The sequence below is a fragment of the Mytilus edulis genome, chromosome 13 (genome assembly GCF_963676685.1).
Source record: "Mytilus edulis chromosome 13, xbMytEdul2.2, whole genome shotgun sequence".
In the NCBI taxonomy this organism is placed as follows: Eukaryota; Metazoa; Mollusca; class Bivalvia; order Mytilida; family Mytilidae; genus Mytilus; species Mytilus edulis.
This window is the reverse complement of record NC_092356.1, coordinates 31,721,668-31,742,728: the sequence shown is the minus strand read 5'-3', so window position 1 is coordinate 31,742,728 and position 21,061 is coordinate 31,721,668. Positions and strand designations below refer to the sequence as shown.

The window sequence follows — 21,061 nt, the reverse complement described above, 5'->3', positions numbered from 1 at the left end:
ACATGGTTATACATTTGTATCTTAGCTTGTTATGTCTATTATTTGTCGAACATAGGTTATTAGACGAACATGGTGTACCTTGTACATGTAAAAAGCTGGAGGCCACGACCCTTTGTTAAATTGTGATGGTTACGACAAAATTCTTATTGCTAATCATTCACGTATAATTTGTCATAAAAACTAACTTAGGTCATCAGAATGTTTTACAGATCATGCCCTTCCGCTTTCACATTTATAGACACATAATAGTTTTTTCTCCTTAATCCTATTTTGTTCAATTTTCAGTTTGTTGTTCATCTTGACCTTCGTCGTCCATTTCCGATGACCACAGAGTAAGATTGTCTCTAAGCAATTGCATGATTAACATACTGTCTTTCATTGTATCATCTCCTGAGCTGGTTTCGATTTCTCCTATAGCTTCATCAAACGCTGATTTAGCTAGTTCACAGGCTTTTTGGGGTTCATTCCTGATTTCATAATAAAATACAGAATAGTTTAATGCAAGTCCAAGTCTAATTGGATTTGTTGGACCCATGGATTCCTTGGCTTTTTGGAAGGCTTTTTCGTATGCATCACGTGATTTGTCAGCTAAATCGGACCGGTTTGCTTGTGCGGCAACTTCTACTTTATATCTGTAATAATCACCCTTCATTTTCTCATAAAATACTTTAGATTCATCAGATTCGGCCTTTTCAATTAGATTAGTATCCAATAAATTGATCACTTCATCGCAAATATCATTTAGTTCGGTTTCAATTTTCTCACGATATTTTGTTGATAACTTCAGTTTCTTTTCCTCTTCTTTCTTGTCAATAGCTTTCTGCTCCAACGATGCGACCACTCTCCACGCTGAACGACGAGTTCCGACGACATTCTTGTAAGCAACCGACAACAAGTTTCTTTCCTCGTCTGTCAATGGTTTGTCGCCGGATTCAACAATAGATTTCATTTCCTTAGACATATCGTCATATCGCTCAATTTGTTCGGCAATTTTTGCCTGTAGCAACCTTTCCTCTCGAGAACTCATTGTCGCTCCTGTTTAGTTTTGCGTAGAAACTCCAATAAAGCTTAAAAAGTTCAAGTTTGTTTGAAAACTATTCCAAAATGGCCGCAATCCTCAAGGAAATTTTTCTATAGTGAGTTCACACACACAAAAGGAACAATATTAGTCCTCTTTACACTATGTATGTAATCAAGCAGATCCAAGTCTATACAATCACTGGGACGAATTTCAACCGGTTTGTTAGGGTAGTTCAACGCATAACAAGATTGGTCACCCTGGATGAACCGCTGAGAGTTGACAGGCGGAGTCTTGTCTATAGTTTTACTATGGTCCGCTGGGAGGTGTTGTAAATATTTGTGGAATGTTAAATACAGGTAAATGAGGAACGTCACAGGTTTACCTGTCGTTTTTAAACGAACACCGATATTCTATATATATATTGATTTCTCATATTTATTACTAACAGTCTAAAATAACAATATCCTGAAATCATTTCTGTCGTTGTAACATGACACACGTTGACTTATTGACAGTTTGTCATAGGAAAAGAATTATTCACATCAATGTATGATTAATATTAGTCCAAGAAAATATCGAATAGTCCGCTTACGCTCTGCAATAATCATGGTTAGTGAGACGAATGCCGATGAATCAAACACACAAAAATATCGCGAAACGAGACACGCATATTAAACATTAATAGCATGTATTTTCATTGGGACTATTATACTTATTAGTATAATAGTCCCAGATTTTTATCATGTTATTTTGCACGTTAGGGGGCTACTTTTCGATTTTTTGGGGGGTCGGGGTGGAGGTCGGATGAAATTTATAAAACGGCATGTGGAAATACCTTTTCCGTGCAGTGTCGGATTTTGGTGTGGGTAAACATGGAGGGCGTTCGCCACACTTTGATAGGATAAATATCATTCAGTTTAAGAATAAAGCAAAAAAAAACAACTTTGTCTTGCTTAGCTCACCAGAAATTATTAACAATAACAGAAACTTACTAATCCTTTCTTTAACCCTGCTGCAGAAGTGCTGCACTTAACCTTTTTCTGAGCAGGCCAACTCTACTAAAACTTATGAATATTTCAATATGACTTTATGATAAATTTTGATATTTAAAAAAACAAACCTGAATAGATTCTTTTTCATACTTAAAACCAAATAATTTAGTGGTGACGTTTTACAACACTAATATGCCTATTTCTTTTCAATTTAATTACTAGTAAACTGAGATCCTTAATAACTGGGACTGATTAACGTAACGGTTTCCAGTCCCGTTAGTATAATAGTCCCAGTCAATAATAAACTGTGGTGTAACATGTTGGCAATAACACATATTTACACTTTTACGTCTCCAGACAAAAGACTTCTGAATCAATATGGTTGTAAAAATAATGGATTATTTTTAATTTCCAGGAAAATACCTATAAGCCCATTTTAACGACGTGGTTTATTTTAGAAATTCTACACGCGCAAACAGATCGAACAGACCTAAGTTATTATGATTGATGAACGAATGGTTTGGGTATATTTCAACCTAGGTTTGGTTCCATTAGATATTCATTATCTTTCGAGATATTCAAATGATGGCACTATTTTGTCATAAACCATGCATACCTTTTTGTAACCATGTTCAGGACTAGGAAAAAGCCGTGTCGTCCAGCTTTTTCTCTCTCTCTTACTTCTATGTTGTCAAATACCAGACATGACTTTTTACATCCCTGAATGTTCATGACTACTTCATTGTTAAAAATTATACCATCAAGTTAAATCTCCCTTCTACCGGCTCTCGTTTACTTTAATTAACTCTATAACATAATTATGTTTAGTTCCGAAGAAATGTATACATATAAGTTCACTCGTAACCCGTTATTATCATTTATGACTACAGCATACTCAGGTTTTGATGTTGAAGTGAGGAAGGGACTCATGAGAGTTAAAAGAACACATTTTGACCAAAACATGATAATGGTAATTATACCTACTAATTACATCAGTTTTCTCTTTATAAAAAAGGGGGGATAGGTTCGCCCGCCCATTTCTGAGTCCGCGCTTGGTCTAACAATTTAACAGACCTTACCATCGGACACCAAAGCACTTCAGATTGGTGTGGTTTTAAAATAGCACTTTTAGAAAGAAAAACATATTAACATTAGTAACATTATCGAACTAAACAAATCCTCGTTCTGAATATACATGAAATATTTGCCACTAGACGTTAAGCAATCAACAACATATCAAAGGATCAATAAACCCCAAGCTATAAAAATAAATATTTGATTAATGATAACAAAAGAATTTCAGTTTCATCATAAAATACCAAATAAGGAATCATCGAGTCGACCTGGCACTAAAAGTGTTAAAAACAACAAGTTTTGGAGAAACATTTACACTTGTATACATTTACCCCTTTGATGTATTTGTGTGCGAAACAAGACGGAAGAAGGAAGTCGTTTATGTTTAATAGTTTGACTATTATTATCCTGTACTATTCCCCATTATCGTTACTATACTACAACGTTTCGCTTGAGTAAGAAACATGTCCAAACGAGGCTAATATCTATAGTTTCATTCATACCCTAGGGTATATATGGCGGGCTCTCAGGCAAAACCTTATCTACGTTTTTGTTTACATGTTTACTGTTGTGAACCCATTTTGATACCCTTATAGAAATTAATATATACATATTGACTCAACAGCGGTGTTGGTATATTACAAACGGGATTTCCTATAGAAATTTAAGGTGTGGGCTAGATACAAATTAAATGTCGCTTAACTTTTATCTTCCGTCTATCAGTTTGAACGAAAATCGAAGCTGGATAATTTCTGATTAAAATGCGCATATTAAAAAGTGTGATGACTAAACAACTCTCGTCACTGGTCTTGACGATTTTTCATACCAAGATTTAAGTAACAGAGTCAGACGAGAGGGAGGGAGGTGTTCGGGCCTTCCATATGAAGCTTCAAATATGGTTAATGCATAAGTCTTTTTACATGCATGTCCCACTGTAAATGTTGCCTAGTTTGTGCCCCCCCCCCCCCTTTTCGCCACTTTCAAAATCTGTGATCCTGTCTTGCCTTTTTTCAAATTTTATGCAAGCCCTCCCCCTTTAAAATTCCAATGGTAGATCCCTAATACTAGTAACTTCAGTATTTTATCAAAAATTTCTCCACTGAGAATTGAAAATATACCAAACTCTCGTGTGTGACTATCAAAGACAAACGGCCAACGCCTTGTGTAAACAAAAAATGAACTACTCGTAGACAAAAAAAAACCCAATAGTATACAAAAAAAGATAGTAAACCCCCAAAAATGGGGTGATCTCTCAGGTGTTCATGTTGAGCAGTGATCGTGCTGTTTAGCATTGTGATATTATTCATCATTTGTGAAAACGATATTCCCTAACTATCAGACAACTCGTTACTTTAATATGGCGCCGGTAAAATTTTCGAAACGATTGACTTCAGCTTTACTACTTGGAAACCCGCAGCAGCATGGTGTAATCCATGGCTTCCTTGTAAGCAGAAATCCTCTATCATGCAATGAGCCATACACTTTATATGCAGGCGCTGTTGGAATCTTTTTAAATGGAAATGGAACGTTCACAAGCTGAAATCATCTGGGACTGTGTGACATTTTAATGATTACAAAAACTTCTTTTTTTTTTTAAAGTCCTTCAATTTATTTGAACTAATAATTATAAGCATTCTAATTGCACCTAGTTTTATCAACTTTTTGATTTTCCATATTGCGTAAAACAAGAACAGATGCATGGACAATGCCTCTCAAGCGTGAGATGAAGGTCATGGTCATTTGAAAGTTGCTTAGCAATTTTGTACTTTAGAAGAATTTTTATAATCGATTTACCAGGAAACAAACCTTACGACCAGATATGATATAAAGGCTGTATTTCTATGTAATACAAGATACGGAACGGGGTTGTACGATCAATAAAGTAATTTTATGATTTCAACACATAAATCAATTGATTAATAAAAATAAACTCATCAAAGATAGCTAATTTGTGAACAAAATCTATATCTTTCCAAGGATTATTAGCCCGGGGATCAACTCCGTGATCAGATAAAACATTTTTTTTTCATCAACTATCTCGAAGATCTGAGTTAATTTTTCCAAGACCTAATTGCACCAGTCCCGATCCTTCTAAGTATGATAATGTTATCCCCCCTAAACACACACCATTTTTGATTTTTTGAAATCCTAGATCCACAACTTAAAACTTTTCTTTAATATAAAGTCCTTATAACTTAATGCAGTATTATGAATCAATTTTATACTACCCACGGCGCTAGGGGCACGGATCCCCCTTTTTGGAAAAATAGAGGGTCAGTATATAACGATTATTCTAATGTCGTATGAATAAGAACCACATTTAATAGTGAAAACACGTTAGGATATTAAAGACCACTGACCAACAAACACATTAATAAAGAGGGAGTCCATGTCCCTAGCGTCTGCATAGGCGGATCCAGGGGGGGGGGGGCCTGGGTCCCCCCTTTTGTGGGAAAAATTTGGTTGATTATATAGGAAATCACTGAAGCATGACTGGAGCGGCCCACCCTTAGGAAAAGTTCTGGATCCGCCACTGGTCTGTATTGGAATACTGAGCTTCTTAATAATGTGCAACTATAAACAAGCGTATTACAGCATATAAAAAAAATCTTTAAATGATACATGTTTGTAGTGTTTAATGTCTATCGTTTTGTATTTTAGTAACAATAATTTTTTTTGGATTTTATACTAATAAAATTCTTATTCTTATCAGACAGCCATGAAAAGTATATATGTGTGGACCCATGAAAATGCACCAGTCAGATTTGTATTTACCTTCCATACACCAAATATGGTTGACATGTATATTGCTTATAGTATCTGAACAAGGGTGCACATGCTGAATTGCTCGCTTTCTTTACTACGAGAATCAAATGAACCTAACATGACCCAAGAAAATGAGGTCAGATAAACCAAATGAAAAATACATGTACACCTAACAATCATTTAAAACACCTTTTGCTTGTAGTTTCTAAGAAACAGACTTAACCAAGAAAACAAAGCTTGTAGTTTCTAAGAAACAGACTTAACCAAGAAAACAAAACATTGACCAATGAACCATGAAAATGATGTCAAGGTCAGATGAACCATGCCAGACAGACATCCTTTCCATACACAAAATATTGTTGACGTTTACAGACCAAAACACTGAGCAATGCACCATGAAATGAGGTCAAGGTAAAATAAAACCTGTGTGACTGACATGTGCATCATAATATATCCATACACCAAATAAAGTTGACCTATTGTATAATAGTATAAGATCCAAACTAAAAAACTTCAATTTGATCACTGAACCATGAAAATGAGGTACAGGTCAGATGACACCTGCCAATTAGACATGTACACCTTACAATTATTCCATACACCAAATATAGTAGACATATTACTTATAGTACCAGATGTATGGACTTGACCATGCAAACCTTGTTCACTAATCCATGAAATTAGGTCGAGGTCAAATGAACTGTCCGACTGACATGAGGACCTTCAAGGTACACTGTACAAATATAATTAATCTATTACTCATAAAGAAAGAATTTAACATTACAATACTTTTGTTCACGTAATCACTGTAATGAACATGAGGTCAAGGACAATGGGCATATGACAAACGATAACTTCGTAAAATAAGGCATCTATATACAAAGAATGAAGCATCCAGGTCTTCCACCTTCCTATAAGCTTTGAAGAAGTTAGCTGCCTCTGAATCACTATCCCTGTCGAGTTTTCTGCGACAGGAGTCACAGGCTTGACAAAAACGGACTTGAATACAATAACCAATAATTTGACTATGATCCTTGAAATTAGGTCAAGGTCAGATGAGGCCTGCCAGATTTCGACATTTTCATCTAACAATAATTTTTACACTAAATGTTGACATACTACTCTGTACTTTTAGTACCCTATGGCCAAGATATGGACTAATACTTCACCATGAAAGAGGTCATTGTCAATTGTTTGCAGTCCCCAGTGGTGGATCCAGAACTTTTCATAGGGGGGGGGGGGGGGGCTGACTTAAGGGGGGCCTGATCCAGTCATGCTTCAGTGATTCCCTATTTAGTCAACCAAATTTTTCCCACGAAAAGGCCCCCCCCCCCCACTCTTTTACTTGTGAAATCCACAAGATAAACAGAACTAGTTAGTTGTTTTTTCCGTTTAAATGGTATTACACTAGTCAATTTTTTGGGCCCTTTATAGCTTGCTGTTCCTCATGAACAAAGACTCCATTTGAAGACCATAATTTCGACCTAATATAATGGGTTTACTTTTACAAATTGTAACTTGGATGGAGAGTTGCACTTGAAGCAAAAACACTACCTTTAAAAATAAAATGCTTCGCTGAGCACACCCTGATACCACCACAGAGGTTGAACCCTGAACAGTTGGGGAAAATTTGGACACTAATTATATTCCAGTTTAATGCTGTCTAAATTTGGATTGTGATCAAATTTTTTATATAATTAAGGTTTCAAACACAAAATAAATGTAGTCAAAGATCTTACAAATCCGTTTGAATGGTTTTACACTAGTAATTTTTGGGGCCCTGTATAGTTTGCTGTTTGGTGTGAGCCAAGACTCAGTGTTAAAGACCGTACTTAGACCTATAATAGTTAACTTTTATAAATTTTTACTTGGATGGAAGTTGTCTCATTGGCACGCATACAACATGTCAAAGTTAAAGTATAAGACAAATAGACCACAAAATTTTTAACTTCTACTGAAAATGAGGTCAAGGTCAAATGATACCTGCAAGACTGGCCCATGAACAAGACTATGGTTGTTTGTCATAAGTTACCAAGAAAATAGCTGCCATGAACACACATCTCATTGTTCTGATGAGACTTAAAATATATGACACATTAATTTCTTTTTGCCAAAAAAAAAAAGACCTTCCTACCCAATGACTTGACTTTACCTTTCGGTAGCTATATAGGGTTTGGGCAAACCAAAATATTTCTAAATGTGACCCGACATGTTCACCTAACAATAATTCCATACACCAAATACAGATTAACATTCTTAGAAGCAGACCTCATAAAGTCATAATGTAACTTTATCCTTAATCACTGATCTATGAACCAAGGGTAATGTAAGATGAAACCTGTGTAAACAGACATATACATGTAGACCTTATACAGTTCAATCTTTTTAAAATAAGTTCACATCACTTGCTCCTCGATTTTTTATATGTCGCCGTGTGTAAATCGAGGAGCAAGTGATGTGAACTTATTTTAATAAGATTGTATACAGTTATCCAATTACTCATAATAAGCAGTAAATTCACATGACAAAACTTAACTTTTTTCAAGCATTTCCTAAAACATTACATGAAAATGAGGTCAAGGACAACTGAAAACTTCATTACATAAGGTACATGTTTCTATTTCCTGCTTTTTTGTTTGGGTTGTTGTCTCTTTGACATATTTCCCATTTTCATTCTCTATTTAATTAAAGTATGAAGCCTTCAGGTCTGCTTGAAACTTCCATCCCTTTCAAATTTAAATCTTAAAAAATACAAATAGTTTACACCACTGCCAGATTTTAATCTCTCTGCCTCCCATTCTGATACTTTCCCATGTTTCTTATAACATAGAAATGAAAACATAATTGTCAAGATTCAGTCAAAAATATGTTTCTATACATCATAAGTGACACACTCTTTCTTGAGAGGAAGATCTTATATTAAATAGACATACACGTCTTTGTCTGCTAATTATATAAGGAGATGAGTAAATGTCCAGCCTAGCTTTCAAACCAATACCATTAAAGCAGTCTGATAAAGGCATTTTTGAAAAGCACTATTTAAGTCGGTAAATACATGTAAGTGTACATGTGTGAACTTGAACTTAGTGAATACAACATGTGGTGACACAATTGTTGCAGTAAATGATTAGGCGAGGTTTTATTTATTTGTTGGTCTAAAGATGTGCATGCTGCTGCATTGACAAATTGAAAAAAATTATTCTGATATTTAATCCTGCTGTATCAACCATACCCCGTAACCCGTAATTTGTAGCCAGGGGGGTTCGGATGAAATCAAATAAGCACTGTTAAAGTCAACGTTTTGTTCAACTTGTGACTGTTAAAGTCGAGTTCATGAGTCCAACGAACCAACCCTCTTGGAAATTCCTGGCTACGGGCCTGTCAACCAAATTAATAATCCCTGAAATATGAATAAATAAATGTGGAATGTGCCCACTGGAAACAGATGATACCCCCTTTCATATCATATAAAGTTACAAAGGGACATACATGTACATGTAAGTCACGAAAACTGAAGAACAGGAAAAGTTACGCTACCCAAATTTGTACTTATTAATTGTCCTGAGTTTTGAGGTAATACATACATGTAAGTATTGTGGAAGTTTGAAACAGCTAAGGAATAATATTATGCACTAAAATTTAAGGAGTGTTTACAAAAAAAAGTTACTTGTAAGTACATTGTACACAGTATTATGTTTTGTAAAAAATGTTTGTTTATTTTTTTTTAAAGACCAACTGGAATCTTTCATATAAAAAGGCAGTAAACCAACAAATAAAGCCTGGCCTTACTTAAAAAATACAGGATTAGTTACACACGCCATAGATGAAGTAAGTGCCTTTGACAAATTATTTTAATAAAGTGATATTTTCTTCTGCTACCGATTGGCATCTTAAAAAAGATGACCTATATTTGGTATTATCATGATAATAAGCAAATTAATCTGACGAAATTAATTGTTCATATTCAATGGCAGGTACAAATTTATTACAGTATAACAAGAAAATATGTTTCTGACTGATCAAAGCTAATAATAACTATAAGTTACATAAAAGGCGTAAATAAGAATCATCACCTAACGAATACAAAATAAAACGCCATAAAATATTAAACATACAAATTCTTTAACTTTCCAGAAGACACATGAACAGTTTTTGTGGATATGTGTTTACGAATAAAAGAAGAGTAATGATGACTATGAAATAACTGGATTTGAACAGAAAGGCGTAACTGCTGCGTGTCCATGTCTCTGATCACAATAAGTGGCAGTATCTCTAGAGCACTTCATTACAATTAGCTAGTATATAAATTATGTTTTTAGGATATGCAACTTAACAGATACACTATTCTAGGTAAAAGAGTCGTCCTCGTATTGCTTTCACTCACAACTAAGTCCAAATTTTAATCAGTTGAGCAGCATTGTAAACTTAAAATGTAGCCTTAGTTTTTTTTTAACATTAGTTGTCTCCCTCTGTTTCTTGCTGGGCATCGGATGTCCATAGCGTAAGGTTGTCACGTAAAAGCTGCATTATAAGTGTACTGTCTTTGTAAGACTCCTGATCCAAATTGTCTAATTCAGCAATAGCAGCATCGAATGCCTCTTTCGCTAGATGGCAAGCTCTCTCTGGGGTATTCAAAATTTCGTAATAGAATACAGAGAAATTTAAGGCGAGACCTAATCTGCTAGGATGTGTTGGTGGCATTTTCTCCTTTGCACAATCCATAGCATCCATATAAGCCTTCTGAGAATTTTCTACGATACCTGGCCTAGCCTCTTCTGATGAATATTCAGCCATATATCTATAATAATCGCCCTTCATTTTCAAATAAAACACTCTGCTTTCATCTGAAGTAACATTTGCAAGGAGTTGTTTATCTAAAAGATCCAGAACCTCCTGGCAGATTTTATTAAGTTCATCTTCAAGTTTTACCCGAAATTGTTGTGCTAATTTATGCCTTGGTTGAGTACTCTCTGCTTTATTTTCTATCAGTGATACCATTCGCCAAGATGATCTTCGGGCACCTACCACATTCTTATATGCAACTGATAATAAATTTCTTTCTTCCACTGACAATTCCTTTTTTTCATCGTTCTCTAAATTCTCTGTTACCTTTTTCATGGCTTCTGCCATATCATCGAATCTCTCAGCCTGTTCGGCAATTTTGGCCCAATGCACTTGTTCTTCCCGGATATTTCCTGCCATACTCAACTTTTGGGATTCTTCACTTTTCAACAAAATTGCCACGGCAGCAAGCCGTTGTAGGTAAAATCTAGAGTAAAAATGGCGGCTGTAAATTCAAGATGGCGAAAGGTTAAGGTAAGTCACGTGACTTCATATGTTACCTTTCCATAAACGGACGAAAGAGGTGTCTTTCCGCTATGATGCGTGCATGCCTATCAAAGTGGATATGACCTGTCAACTGTATGGTTGTACGAGTTTCATATCACACGATCAAAATGTAACAAGGTCAACGACAACTTTCCGGATGTCCATTTGTCTAGTGAATGACTTAAAATATACTTTATATATATATGATCATATATGATTTACTCAAGGATTTGTATAATTTGTATCTTATATAATTTATACCAGAGACATATAATAGGCCTACTATTATAATAATAGTATTATATGTCTCTGTTTATACCATGAGCAATTGTTTATTGTGAGCCTAAACATTTTTAAAAGAGAAACCCTAAGATAAAGCTTTTTTTCAATCACACTTAATTTGAAAATCGTGTCCGTTGTAATACTTTATCAAATAAGAATATTTTTATTTCCAATTAAACTAAAGGGCCCTATATTAAAAGAGCTTTCATGACATTACATACAAGTACGTAAGATTAGACATAAATTAGAGACATATAACAAAAGTGCGTGATAAATGATGTAGTACATAAATATGTCTTATAAATAATAAAATTAAAATCCCAACCCGTGATTTACAACTAAATCGCAAAATTTTAACTGTTTTTTTTCTATTTCTATAACTCAATTCTATCATGTAATATTTTGTGCAGCTATTTAACAGGCATATGATACATTTCCATGGAAACTGCAGTCCGGCATTCATGCCATGAATTTTTATTGCTATATAGCTAATGGCTAGGTGTGTTCGACTGAATATAATGATCTATAATCTTAACGAATGGCCCTATACCCTGGCTGCTAAGGTCTGTGATTCTGTCTAGGTGGTACAGCTTTTCACTACGGCTATGGGCCAATAAAAAGGGACTGGTGAATGTGGCGTTTACACATCAACAAATAACATATCCAACATGTCTTGTATTTCCTGCTAAAAATGAAACTGATATCTGTGTAAAGAATAAGCCGCTTTCTAAACGTTAAAAATATATTTCCAATGACCAACATTATTGCGAATACCTCACGATGACGTGCAAAAGGAAACAAACCAGTAATCTTTCAGTGAAAAGCCTAACAATCATCAATCATGATTGGCGGATCCAGGGGGATGGGGGACCCCCTTTTATACGATCTGTTTTCGAACAGGGACATATGATTCGACCCCCCCCTTTTCTTGGTTTGGAACCCCTTTTAAGATGGCTGGATCCGCCCCTGTCGGTTGAACTATGAACTATTTTGCTGCTGGAAGAAGTTTGTTCAAAAGGTTCCAACAAAAAGCAAGTTTTATACACAAATTGACAAGACGAAGTATTATCACTAATATTATCTATCAGAATCTAATATAAAAGGATCGTCGAGCAAATTGAAAGTAGAGGTTCTATATTTATATACACACACATAACTCAGAAATGAGTCATCACTAACTTATCAGTATCAACCGAAAGCGTCTGAAAAATAGTAAGAAATGGGAGGATATTTTGAATTATTTAATTTGGAGTTGGCATACTTCTGAAAGTTCACTACAGTAAATAAAACCCTTCAATAATCTTATAGTCTGGTAAATAGTCAGTGCTCGCTCATATTCGCTAGTGAAGGGTTCACCCGGGTCCCCTCCTCTTTTTACGGCAAAAAAGGGGGGTTCCCAAAAAATTGTTTTGCATTCACTTTAAAAAGTAGGGGGATTACTCCCGACTCATGCGCCCATGAAGGCTATACAGTAATAACAGAAATACATTTGGTTTTCATGTCAGTCATATATTAAACTTAAGTTTGAGCAAATCGAATCCCACCAGAAACAATGTGAACTCCCTTTTCTATATATATATCTGTATGTATTTCTTTTGTTTTTCATAAATTTTTAGTCAAAATTCTTTAACATTTTTTACGTGTTCTTTTGTAAATCCATACGATATTACAATAACAGAAGGGTTTTTTTTTATGGTTTTATGGTGCCCCTCTTTTCTTTTTCCCCACGGTCGGTCATATGCATATTGACTTTCATGGACACCAGTCAAGTTCCTCTGTAATAGTGTAAATAATATTCCAATGTCGAGTTTTGGGTATCGAAAAGAAAATTGAATTCAAATTCAATTGGATAACTTTTATTTACACTTATAGTTGTTCTTGATTTTAGAGTGCTGTATTATAATCCCTGTATATTGAAAATTACCAAATGTTGAGAGTTAACCTTGTATTTCAAACATTGTAATACGCAGGCGGTCAATTTATTTTCGAGCAAATAGTTCAAAATATTTTTATGATTTTTCTTTGTTTGTTTTTATGGGTTGTCCTTTGTTCCGTGTTTTGATCACGTTGAATAATCTGGACTCGCAGAGTTCGATTTACACCCTGTTTTGTACATGTGGTATGCAAATAACAACCCATTGGCAGTATTTTTAAAACCTTATCAAGATTTGACACGATACAAGAGCGATAACTCTAATTTAAAATAAAACTAATATTTGGACAACAGATGTGCCAACTAATATACTTCGCTAAGCACTCACTTATCATTACTCTTTGTCAATGATTATGTTGTTACTTATAATTAACCTTTTTCTTCATATATTTAATCCATTTATTTATTATTACATCGTGTCGGACACTAAATGTCACCATATGTTATGAATAATGAATAATTATTTTATTATAGTGTCACATATTTGATCAGACAATATATATATATACAATAATTCATAATAAAAACAGAGATAAAATATCCAGCCTTAGAATAGACTTATGAGACACTTTTAAATACATCAGACAATTTTAAATACATCAGACAATTTTAAATACATCAGACAATTTTAAATTTATGTGTGCCTCGGATTTATATATATTTTTTTATATACAATTAAGTTACAATCAAAGACGTACAAGTTATACATAACCGAATATCTGGATTAATCACGGGAGAATTTTTTAGTCCCCTTTTTTCCAACATTTGTTATTTTTTGTTTTGTTTTTATTTCAATCATTTTCGCGTTTTCTGTGTCAATATGAAATAGGCTGTTAACTATCCGCAGCGGTCATCGACTGATAATACCAGTGACCGCTGCGGATAGTTAACTAGGAATTGATTATAAATATTAAATGTATGTAATTTTGTAAATTTAATACAGAAAAACTCGAAAATAATTGAGATAAAATAAATAAATAAATAACTGATTTGAAAAAAATGCCGCCATTGCTCTTTACTAAAGTACCTATGACATTAATGAGATAAAAAAAAATATTGGAGTCTCCGCTCATAAACTACCACGAAAATTTATGTGTTTAAATTTTTTCTTCTTCAATAAACGGACGAGGAGTGCACTCACGCGGATCACGGTACGTAGATAGTACACACTAATCCTACTTCCGAAACCCGGAAATTGTACTAAAAATTATGATAATCGGTACAATCTCTTATGGTTTCGACCTTATATTGCGGAGACAATTAAGCCTGACCATTCGATCACTCTTGAGTGTATTTCAATTATTATATAAAAAAAAGATGTGCCGTATGATTGCCAATGAGACAACTCTACACAAGAGACCAAATGACACAGAAATTAACAACTATAGGACACCGTACAGCCTTCAACAATAGGCAAAGTCCATACCGCATATTCAGCACAGTTTAAATGTCAAATTTGAAACAATTCAAACGAGAAAACAATAATGGCCTAATTTATGTACAGAAAAGATGAACGAAACACAAATATGTAACACATCAACAAACGACAACCACTGATTCAGAATTACAGGCTCCTGACTTGGGACAGGTACATATACATACAGAAACAGGCGGGGTTAAACATGTTAGTGGGATCCCAACCCCTAACCTTGAACAGTGGTGTAACAGTACAACATAAGAACGAAATATACAAATCAGTTGAAAAGGCTTAACTCGTCAGATGGATGCACTTAGAAATACATCTAACAAAAACAGAGTGCATGGACGTGGCCTTGTATATATCTCTAACAACAAAAAGACACCAAGTACAGATCTAAGAGTACTCGCAGTTATTGACAGCTAGTTCAAAGACACTAACAATTAATAAAAAAAAATCATGCATGACTGATAATAGAAGATAGAAGAAGATATTTTATTTTCCAATTATGGACCCAAAGGGCATAAACATTACAATACAATCATTTTCATTACAATACAATCATTTTCATTACAATACAAACAATGCGATAAAAAAAGATTAATAAAAACTATTTAAGCTCTTAAAGAATATGTAGACAAAGAATCTATAATATTTTTTTTAAATACAAGTCTAAGGCAGTTTAAAATATATATCTAAACTCTGGAAAGTTCCGTTATTATGTATCTTTCAACACGACATGTGCATTGTGTCTTAATCATATTGAATCACTTGTAATCATTTGTATGTAATTAATGTTGATTGTTCTGCTCCTTGTGGGCGCTTTGATTAGCAATAAAATATATTTGAATTTGAATTTGTGCAGCAAGCCAACATGCCGCGTTATGCGATGATTCTTTCTTCCGACAGTCTAACGATTTTAATAATAACATGCCATGCCGGCACACAGCATTGCTGCCACTTTCAATTAAATGATTGAAACATGTTAGGAGTGTTGTTTTCTGATTTTACCTTTTCTTCAGTGGCATTTTTCGACCGTGTAAGAAAGCAAGAAGAAGTAGTATGAATGCCAATAAGACAACTCTACACCAGAAACGAAATGATGTACAAGTTAGCAACTCAAAAGTTAGCAGCCAGGCCTTCCGGCAACAATGAACAAAACCAATACCGCATAGCAAGCCATATGGTAACTTATAATAACTTTATTAAGTACAAATTACACCAATGAGAGGGTCAATGGCACAACAATTACTTGTATTTACAACAATATTATGATGAGCGACATTTACATTTTCATCTTTGAACCAAAATACTAAATACACATCAACAGATAAACTCAAGTTTATAAATAGTCTCGAATGTGACAAATTTTAATTTTTTCAATCCAGAAAACTATACTGATAAATCTGATAAAAGTGATTTATGTTCAAAACAAAACATGCACTAGAAACAAAACAGATATACAGCAAGTGCAAATAAAAGACAACCACCGTGTCTACATTATATAATCTAACTCCCTAGCTACTGACGAAGGCATATGTTGACTCTTCAGCCATATTTGGTCCCTGACTGACCAATAAACCCCATAACAAAAACAAACTGACAAAAACAAAACCCAAAGAACAAGAACAAAACCAAAATCAAAAGAACAAGATCAAGATCAAAGAACAAAAACAAAACCAAAAAACAAAACCAAAAAACAAATACAACTTAACGAATGTCTTAAAAGCTGTATTTTCTCCATCATTAAAATCAACTTACGCATTTCGTATTTATATATGATAGGTCTATATACATATATAAATATACGAGTCTAAATTGAAAACTACGTCCAAACCTATGATTGCGTTGAATAAAAACCGCAATTATTATACGTGTGCATGTAAAAACAAATTTCGTTGTAGAAGGGTCTAAAAGAACCTCTAAAATACAGCACAAACAACATGTTCCAAAAGACCAAAAAAGTGAAAAAGTATATTTAAACAAAACGCATTTGACTAACAGGTCGAACAACTGATGCTCTTAAACCCTGCTGACTGCCATTAAAATTGATCACGTGATGTAACAAAATGCTATAAATATATAAGTACGTCTGAGCCAGTGACAATATATATGATATCTATACTAAGCATATTAACTTTTTTGATACTATAGCAAACAGTGATAAGATTACGGATCTTTACAGATCTTTATACGTTTGCACTTTAAATACAAAACAGGACAATATCTCTCGATCACATTTCAATTTCATAAACATTATTTGCTCCCTAGATTCCTACCTTTCAGCAAAGTTTAGGATAGTATGGTCGACATATAATACACAAAACAAAGACAACAATGAAAATAGAGTGTACAAGAAGATCCACTTAAATAGCACTGAAAAAATGGAAATGATTTGAGCGCATATTAAACTTCCGCGGTTCATGAAGTTAGATTCATAACAAACCTGACATAGTTTTATAATATAGTTAATTGCTACCTCAGTTTTATATTAATAAGAATTAAAATGTGCTTTGTTATTAAATGCAATATCAGTATTTAGTTCAAATATATAATCTTAAATTAATCCTAATTCTAATGACGTCATTTTTTCGTCATTTTTTCATTTTTTGATGCTCTGTTTTACTAATTCTAATGACGTCATTTTTTCGTCATTTTTTCGTCATTTTTCAGTTTCAAATAGGACGTCACTTGGCGTAGAGGTTTATACGTATTCGGATGTGTCTACTTTTGTGTTTCAAATGTCTGGTTATGTAAATGTATTTCAGTTGTTTCCTGTAATTAGTTAATACTTCAGCTTTATCATGTACATCTTTTGAATATTCATTTTATTAAATTTACTGTTTGCAAAAGTATAAATTACTCTAAATTATAGGGATTTTCTGGTAACTTAACGGAAAACCCTTGCCGTTTTTGGCACAACCTTTTTGATCTTTTGGTCCTCGATGCTGTTCAACTTTGTACTCGTTTCGGCTTTCAAACTTTTGTATCTGTGCGTCACACATAGGTCTTGTGTGGACAAAATACACTTCTGGCGTATTAAAATTTTGAACTTGTTGCCTTTTGTTGGCTGTTGTTCGTGTGGTTCTTTGTCTATTGTGTTCTCCAATTTATTTATATTGTAGTCCTGTGTTGTCATTTTGATGTTATATTTCACATGGCCATAAAAGTGCGAGGTTTGGCATGCCACAAAACCAGGTTCAACCCACCATTTTTTCCTTTAAAAATGCCCTGTACCAAGTCAGGAATATGGTCATTGTTATATTATAGTTCGTTTCTGTGTGTATTACATTATAACGTTGTGTCGTTTGTTTTCTCTTATTTTTGAGTGTAAATTCACATTGCGATAAGACGTGTCACGGTACTTGTCTATCCCAAATTCATGTATTTGGTTTTGATGTTATATATATATGTTATATTTGTTTTTCTCGTGGGATTTTGTCTATATGTGTTACATTTTAGTGTTATGTCGTTGTTCTCCTCTTATATTTAATGCGTTTCCCTCGGTTTTAGTTTGTTATCCCGATTTTGTTTTTTGTCCATGGATTTATGAGTTTTGAACAGCGGTATACTACTGTTGCCTTTATTCATACACAAGTTTCACAAATTAGCCAAGACGTCAGCAACTATTGTACTCATCTATCACCCCTGCTTTCAATTAATAGTCTTAATTCCATTGTCCAAGAGGATCCTTCTTTTGAAGAAATTTATATTCCTCATAGCATTCCACAACCATTTGACACGGTTCGTAGAAATATAATTCATTGTTTAATCTTTTGGTGTATGATATTTTAAAATTTTCCAAATAATTCAGTCATAAAATAAAATTCCCATCACGCGGCGTAAAGCAAATCACTTTTATCCGATATAATTTAATCTATACATGTATATACATTAATGGCCTAGTTATGAGACACCAGGATGCTTCTCATTATAAATTCCCTTTTATTTGCACATGATTCTGTTTACTATATAGAAAGGGAACAGGAGCGAAACTTCTTTTGGTCCGCTCCCCCCACCCCCACCCCCTTTCCCCGCTTTTTTCGTATTTTATTTTTATTATATTATATAAAAAAATGTAAAATGGTTTAGTTAAACTCAAAAACTACAATAGTATTGGACTAAAGTAGATGTGTTTGTTGCTTATCAGATTCGGACGGTAACCCCCCCCCCCCCCTTTTTCGGTTCACTGACTTCTATGCTGAGCTCCTATACCTCTGTTCTTCTTTTAACAAACTCACTCTACAGAAGGTAAAACATGGTTAAGGTGATGTTTGTCAGTTCCACTTGGAAACTAAAAGTAAAATTCAACTTATAGGCAAATGGTAAAACTACTGATATAATTGTTTCAAATGTAATGATACGAATTTAAATTTTATTGAACAATCACTACGTTTGAGCGGACCCCCATCCCGTGGTAAAGTGCACTGCCGAACCAAGAGAACACAACACAGTAATATGTATGACAAAAAATGACACATAAAAGTGGCACTGCACGCGTTTGTGTTACTGTTTATAACTTTTTTATGCCCCATTTATGGGCATTATGTTTTCTGGTCTGTGCATTCGTTCGTCCGTCTGTCTGTCTGTCCCGCTTCAGGTTAAAGTTTTTGGTCGAGGTAGTTTTTGATGAAGTTGAACTTGAAACTTAGTGCACATGTTACCTATGATATGATCTTTCTAATGTTAATGCCAAAGTTCCAATGACAACTAGAGGCTCAGGCTAGAGGGTTCACGAAGATTAACACATGAGCAGAGACATGTACATATGTCGTGTACAATTTGTGATTTTGTACAGGTTATGAAATGTACAAAAATGTTGTACATGTTATAATTTGTACAATGCAAAAATACAAGTTATAACATGTACAAAAGTACCTCATACATGTTATACATGTACAAAATATTGCTTTAAAATGGTTTTAACTTGTACAAAATTTGAAAATAAAGATATGTTTCTATTATAACAACACATGCCACTAACCTCAATGATATTTTAATTATTTTTTGTTATTGTTCATTCATGTTAGTATGATACCTTTTTGATACAGATAGTTATTGACCAGATAAATAGTTTTTATGATGACATAATACCTTAAAGACTTTTTAAATTCACATGATGTAAATAATTAAGATTATTCGGTATTGTTACCTGGTATAAAACAGAAGAAGACTTAGAAGCAATATTTGAAGCAAGTTCTGTATCTAATAACACTGACATTGACCCTTTTTACCGAGACAGAACATAATACAGACACTTAAATAGAAACTGAAAACAATTTCAGAGACGGATATTATTACTGACACAAACATTGAAACTGATGATTAATTGAATGGTCATGATTCAGCAGACACCAATGAACGAACAAATGAGTTAGAAACAGAAACAATGGTAATGAAGTGATGCGAACATGGTTATTGAGGAAGTATCAGCATGCCATCTACTGGTATACTTCCTCGAAAGAGGGTGCTTTCTAGTGGTGATATTCCTGCTGTCAATACCAGTGAGGGTTTATCTGAAATTTCAAATACTGACATCAAGCGTGCACGAAAGGTGACCCTCACTGGCCAGCAGGTACAAGCCCAAGCCTTGACAAAAAACTCAAAAACTAGATAAACTGTTCTCTCCTTAGGCGATAATGTTATCATTCACATTCAGTCCATTGATATGGGCCCTGCATATATGCGAAAACATAACAGGCTTGGTGATGAATGTGAATGGACATATCATAGTGGCGGCTACAAAATTGGAACTGAAGACTTAGTTGGACAAATAAAGGGATACTTGAGTATAGACCCGGTTCAATTTCTTGCAAATGCAACTTCAAATGTGTCTGAAGTCCCAATAAGTGATATGAGTGTTAGAGAGATGGTCCGTAAGATATCCTAATTAAGTGTGTGGGGGCAAAGATTTGTGCATTGTTAGTGTAAAAAAACAGTTGTAGGTCTGGCAGGTGTAAATGTATAAGAGTGAAAGTTTTATGCAACTCAAACGTGTCACATATCTCTGTCTTGTAGCAAAAAGTAATAAGAAACTTGTTTCTAAAATGTATGAAAATGAAGTATTTTATGCATGCTGTAAATAATGAACCTTATTTTGCATTTGATTATTGTTCTTTATTATTTGAAAAAAATTCAATCGTGTAAATATATTCTGTTTTATCATTTTTAAATTTTGTACAGGTTGAAACCGTTTTTAAGCAATATTTTGTACATGTTATAACATGTACGAGCCGGAGGTACTTTTG

General features: G+C 34.1%; 1 protein-coding gene and 1 long non-coding RNA gene across 2 annotated transcripts in view; one reads left to right on the top strand and one right to left on the bottom strand.

Annotated features, from left to right (window-relative positions):
- LOC139499992 (uncharacterized) overlaps nt 1–21,061 on the top strand; it is a 117,844-nt gene that overhangs the window by 20,498 nt on the left and 76,285 nt on the right. The window lies entirely within an intron of this gene.
- LOC139501835 (uncharacterized) lies at nt 141–11,181 on the bottom strand. The gene is made up of 3 exons (XM_071291059.1): nt 10,311–11,181; nt 9,206–9,253; nt 141–1,035 (listed from the first exon to the last, which is right to left on the bottom strand). Exons 1-3 carry the CDS (start codon nt 11,053–11,055, stop codon nt 275–277), a joined length of 1,554 nt encoding a protein of 517 aa, XP_071147160.1. The 5' UTR covers nt 11,056–11,181; the 3' UTR covers nt 141–274.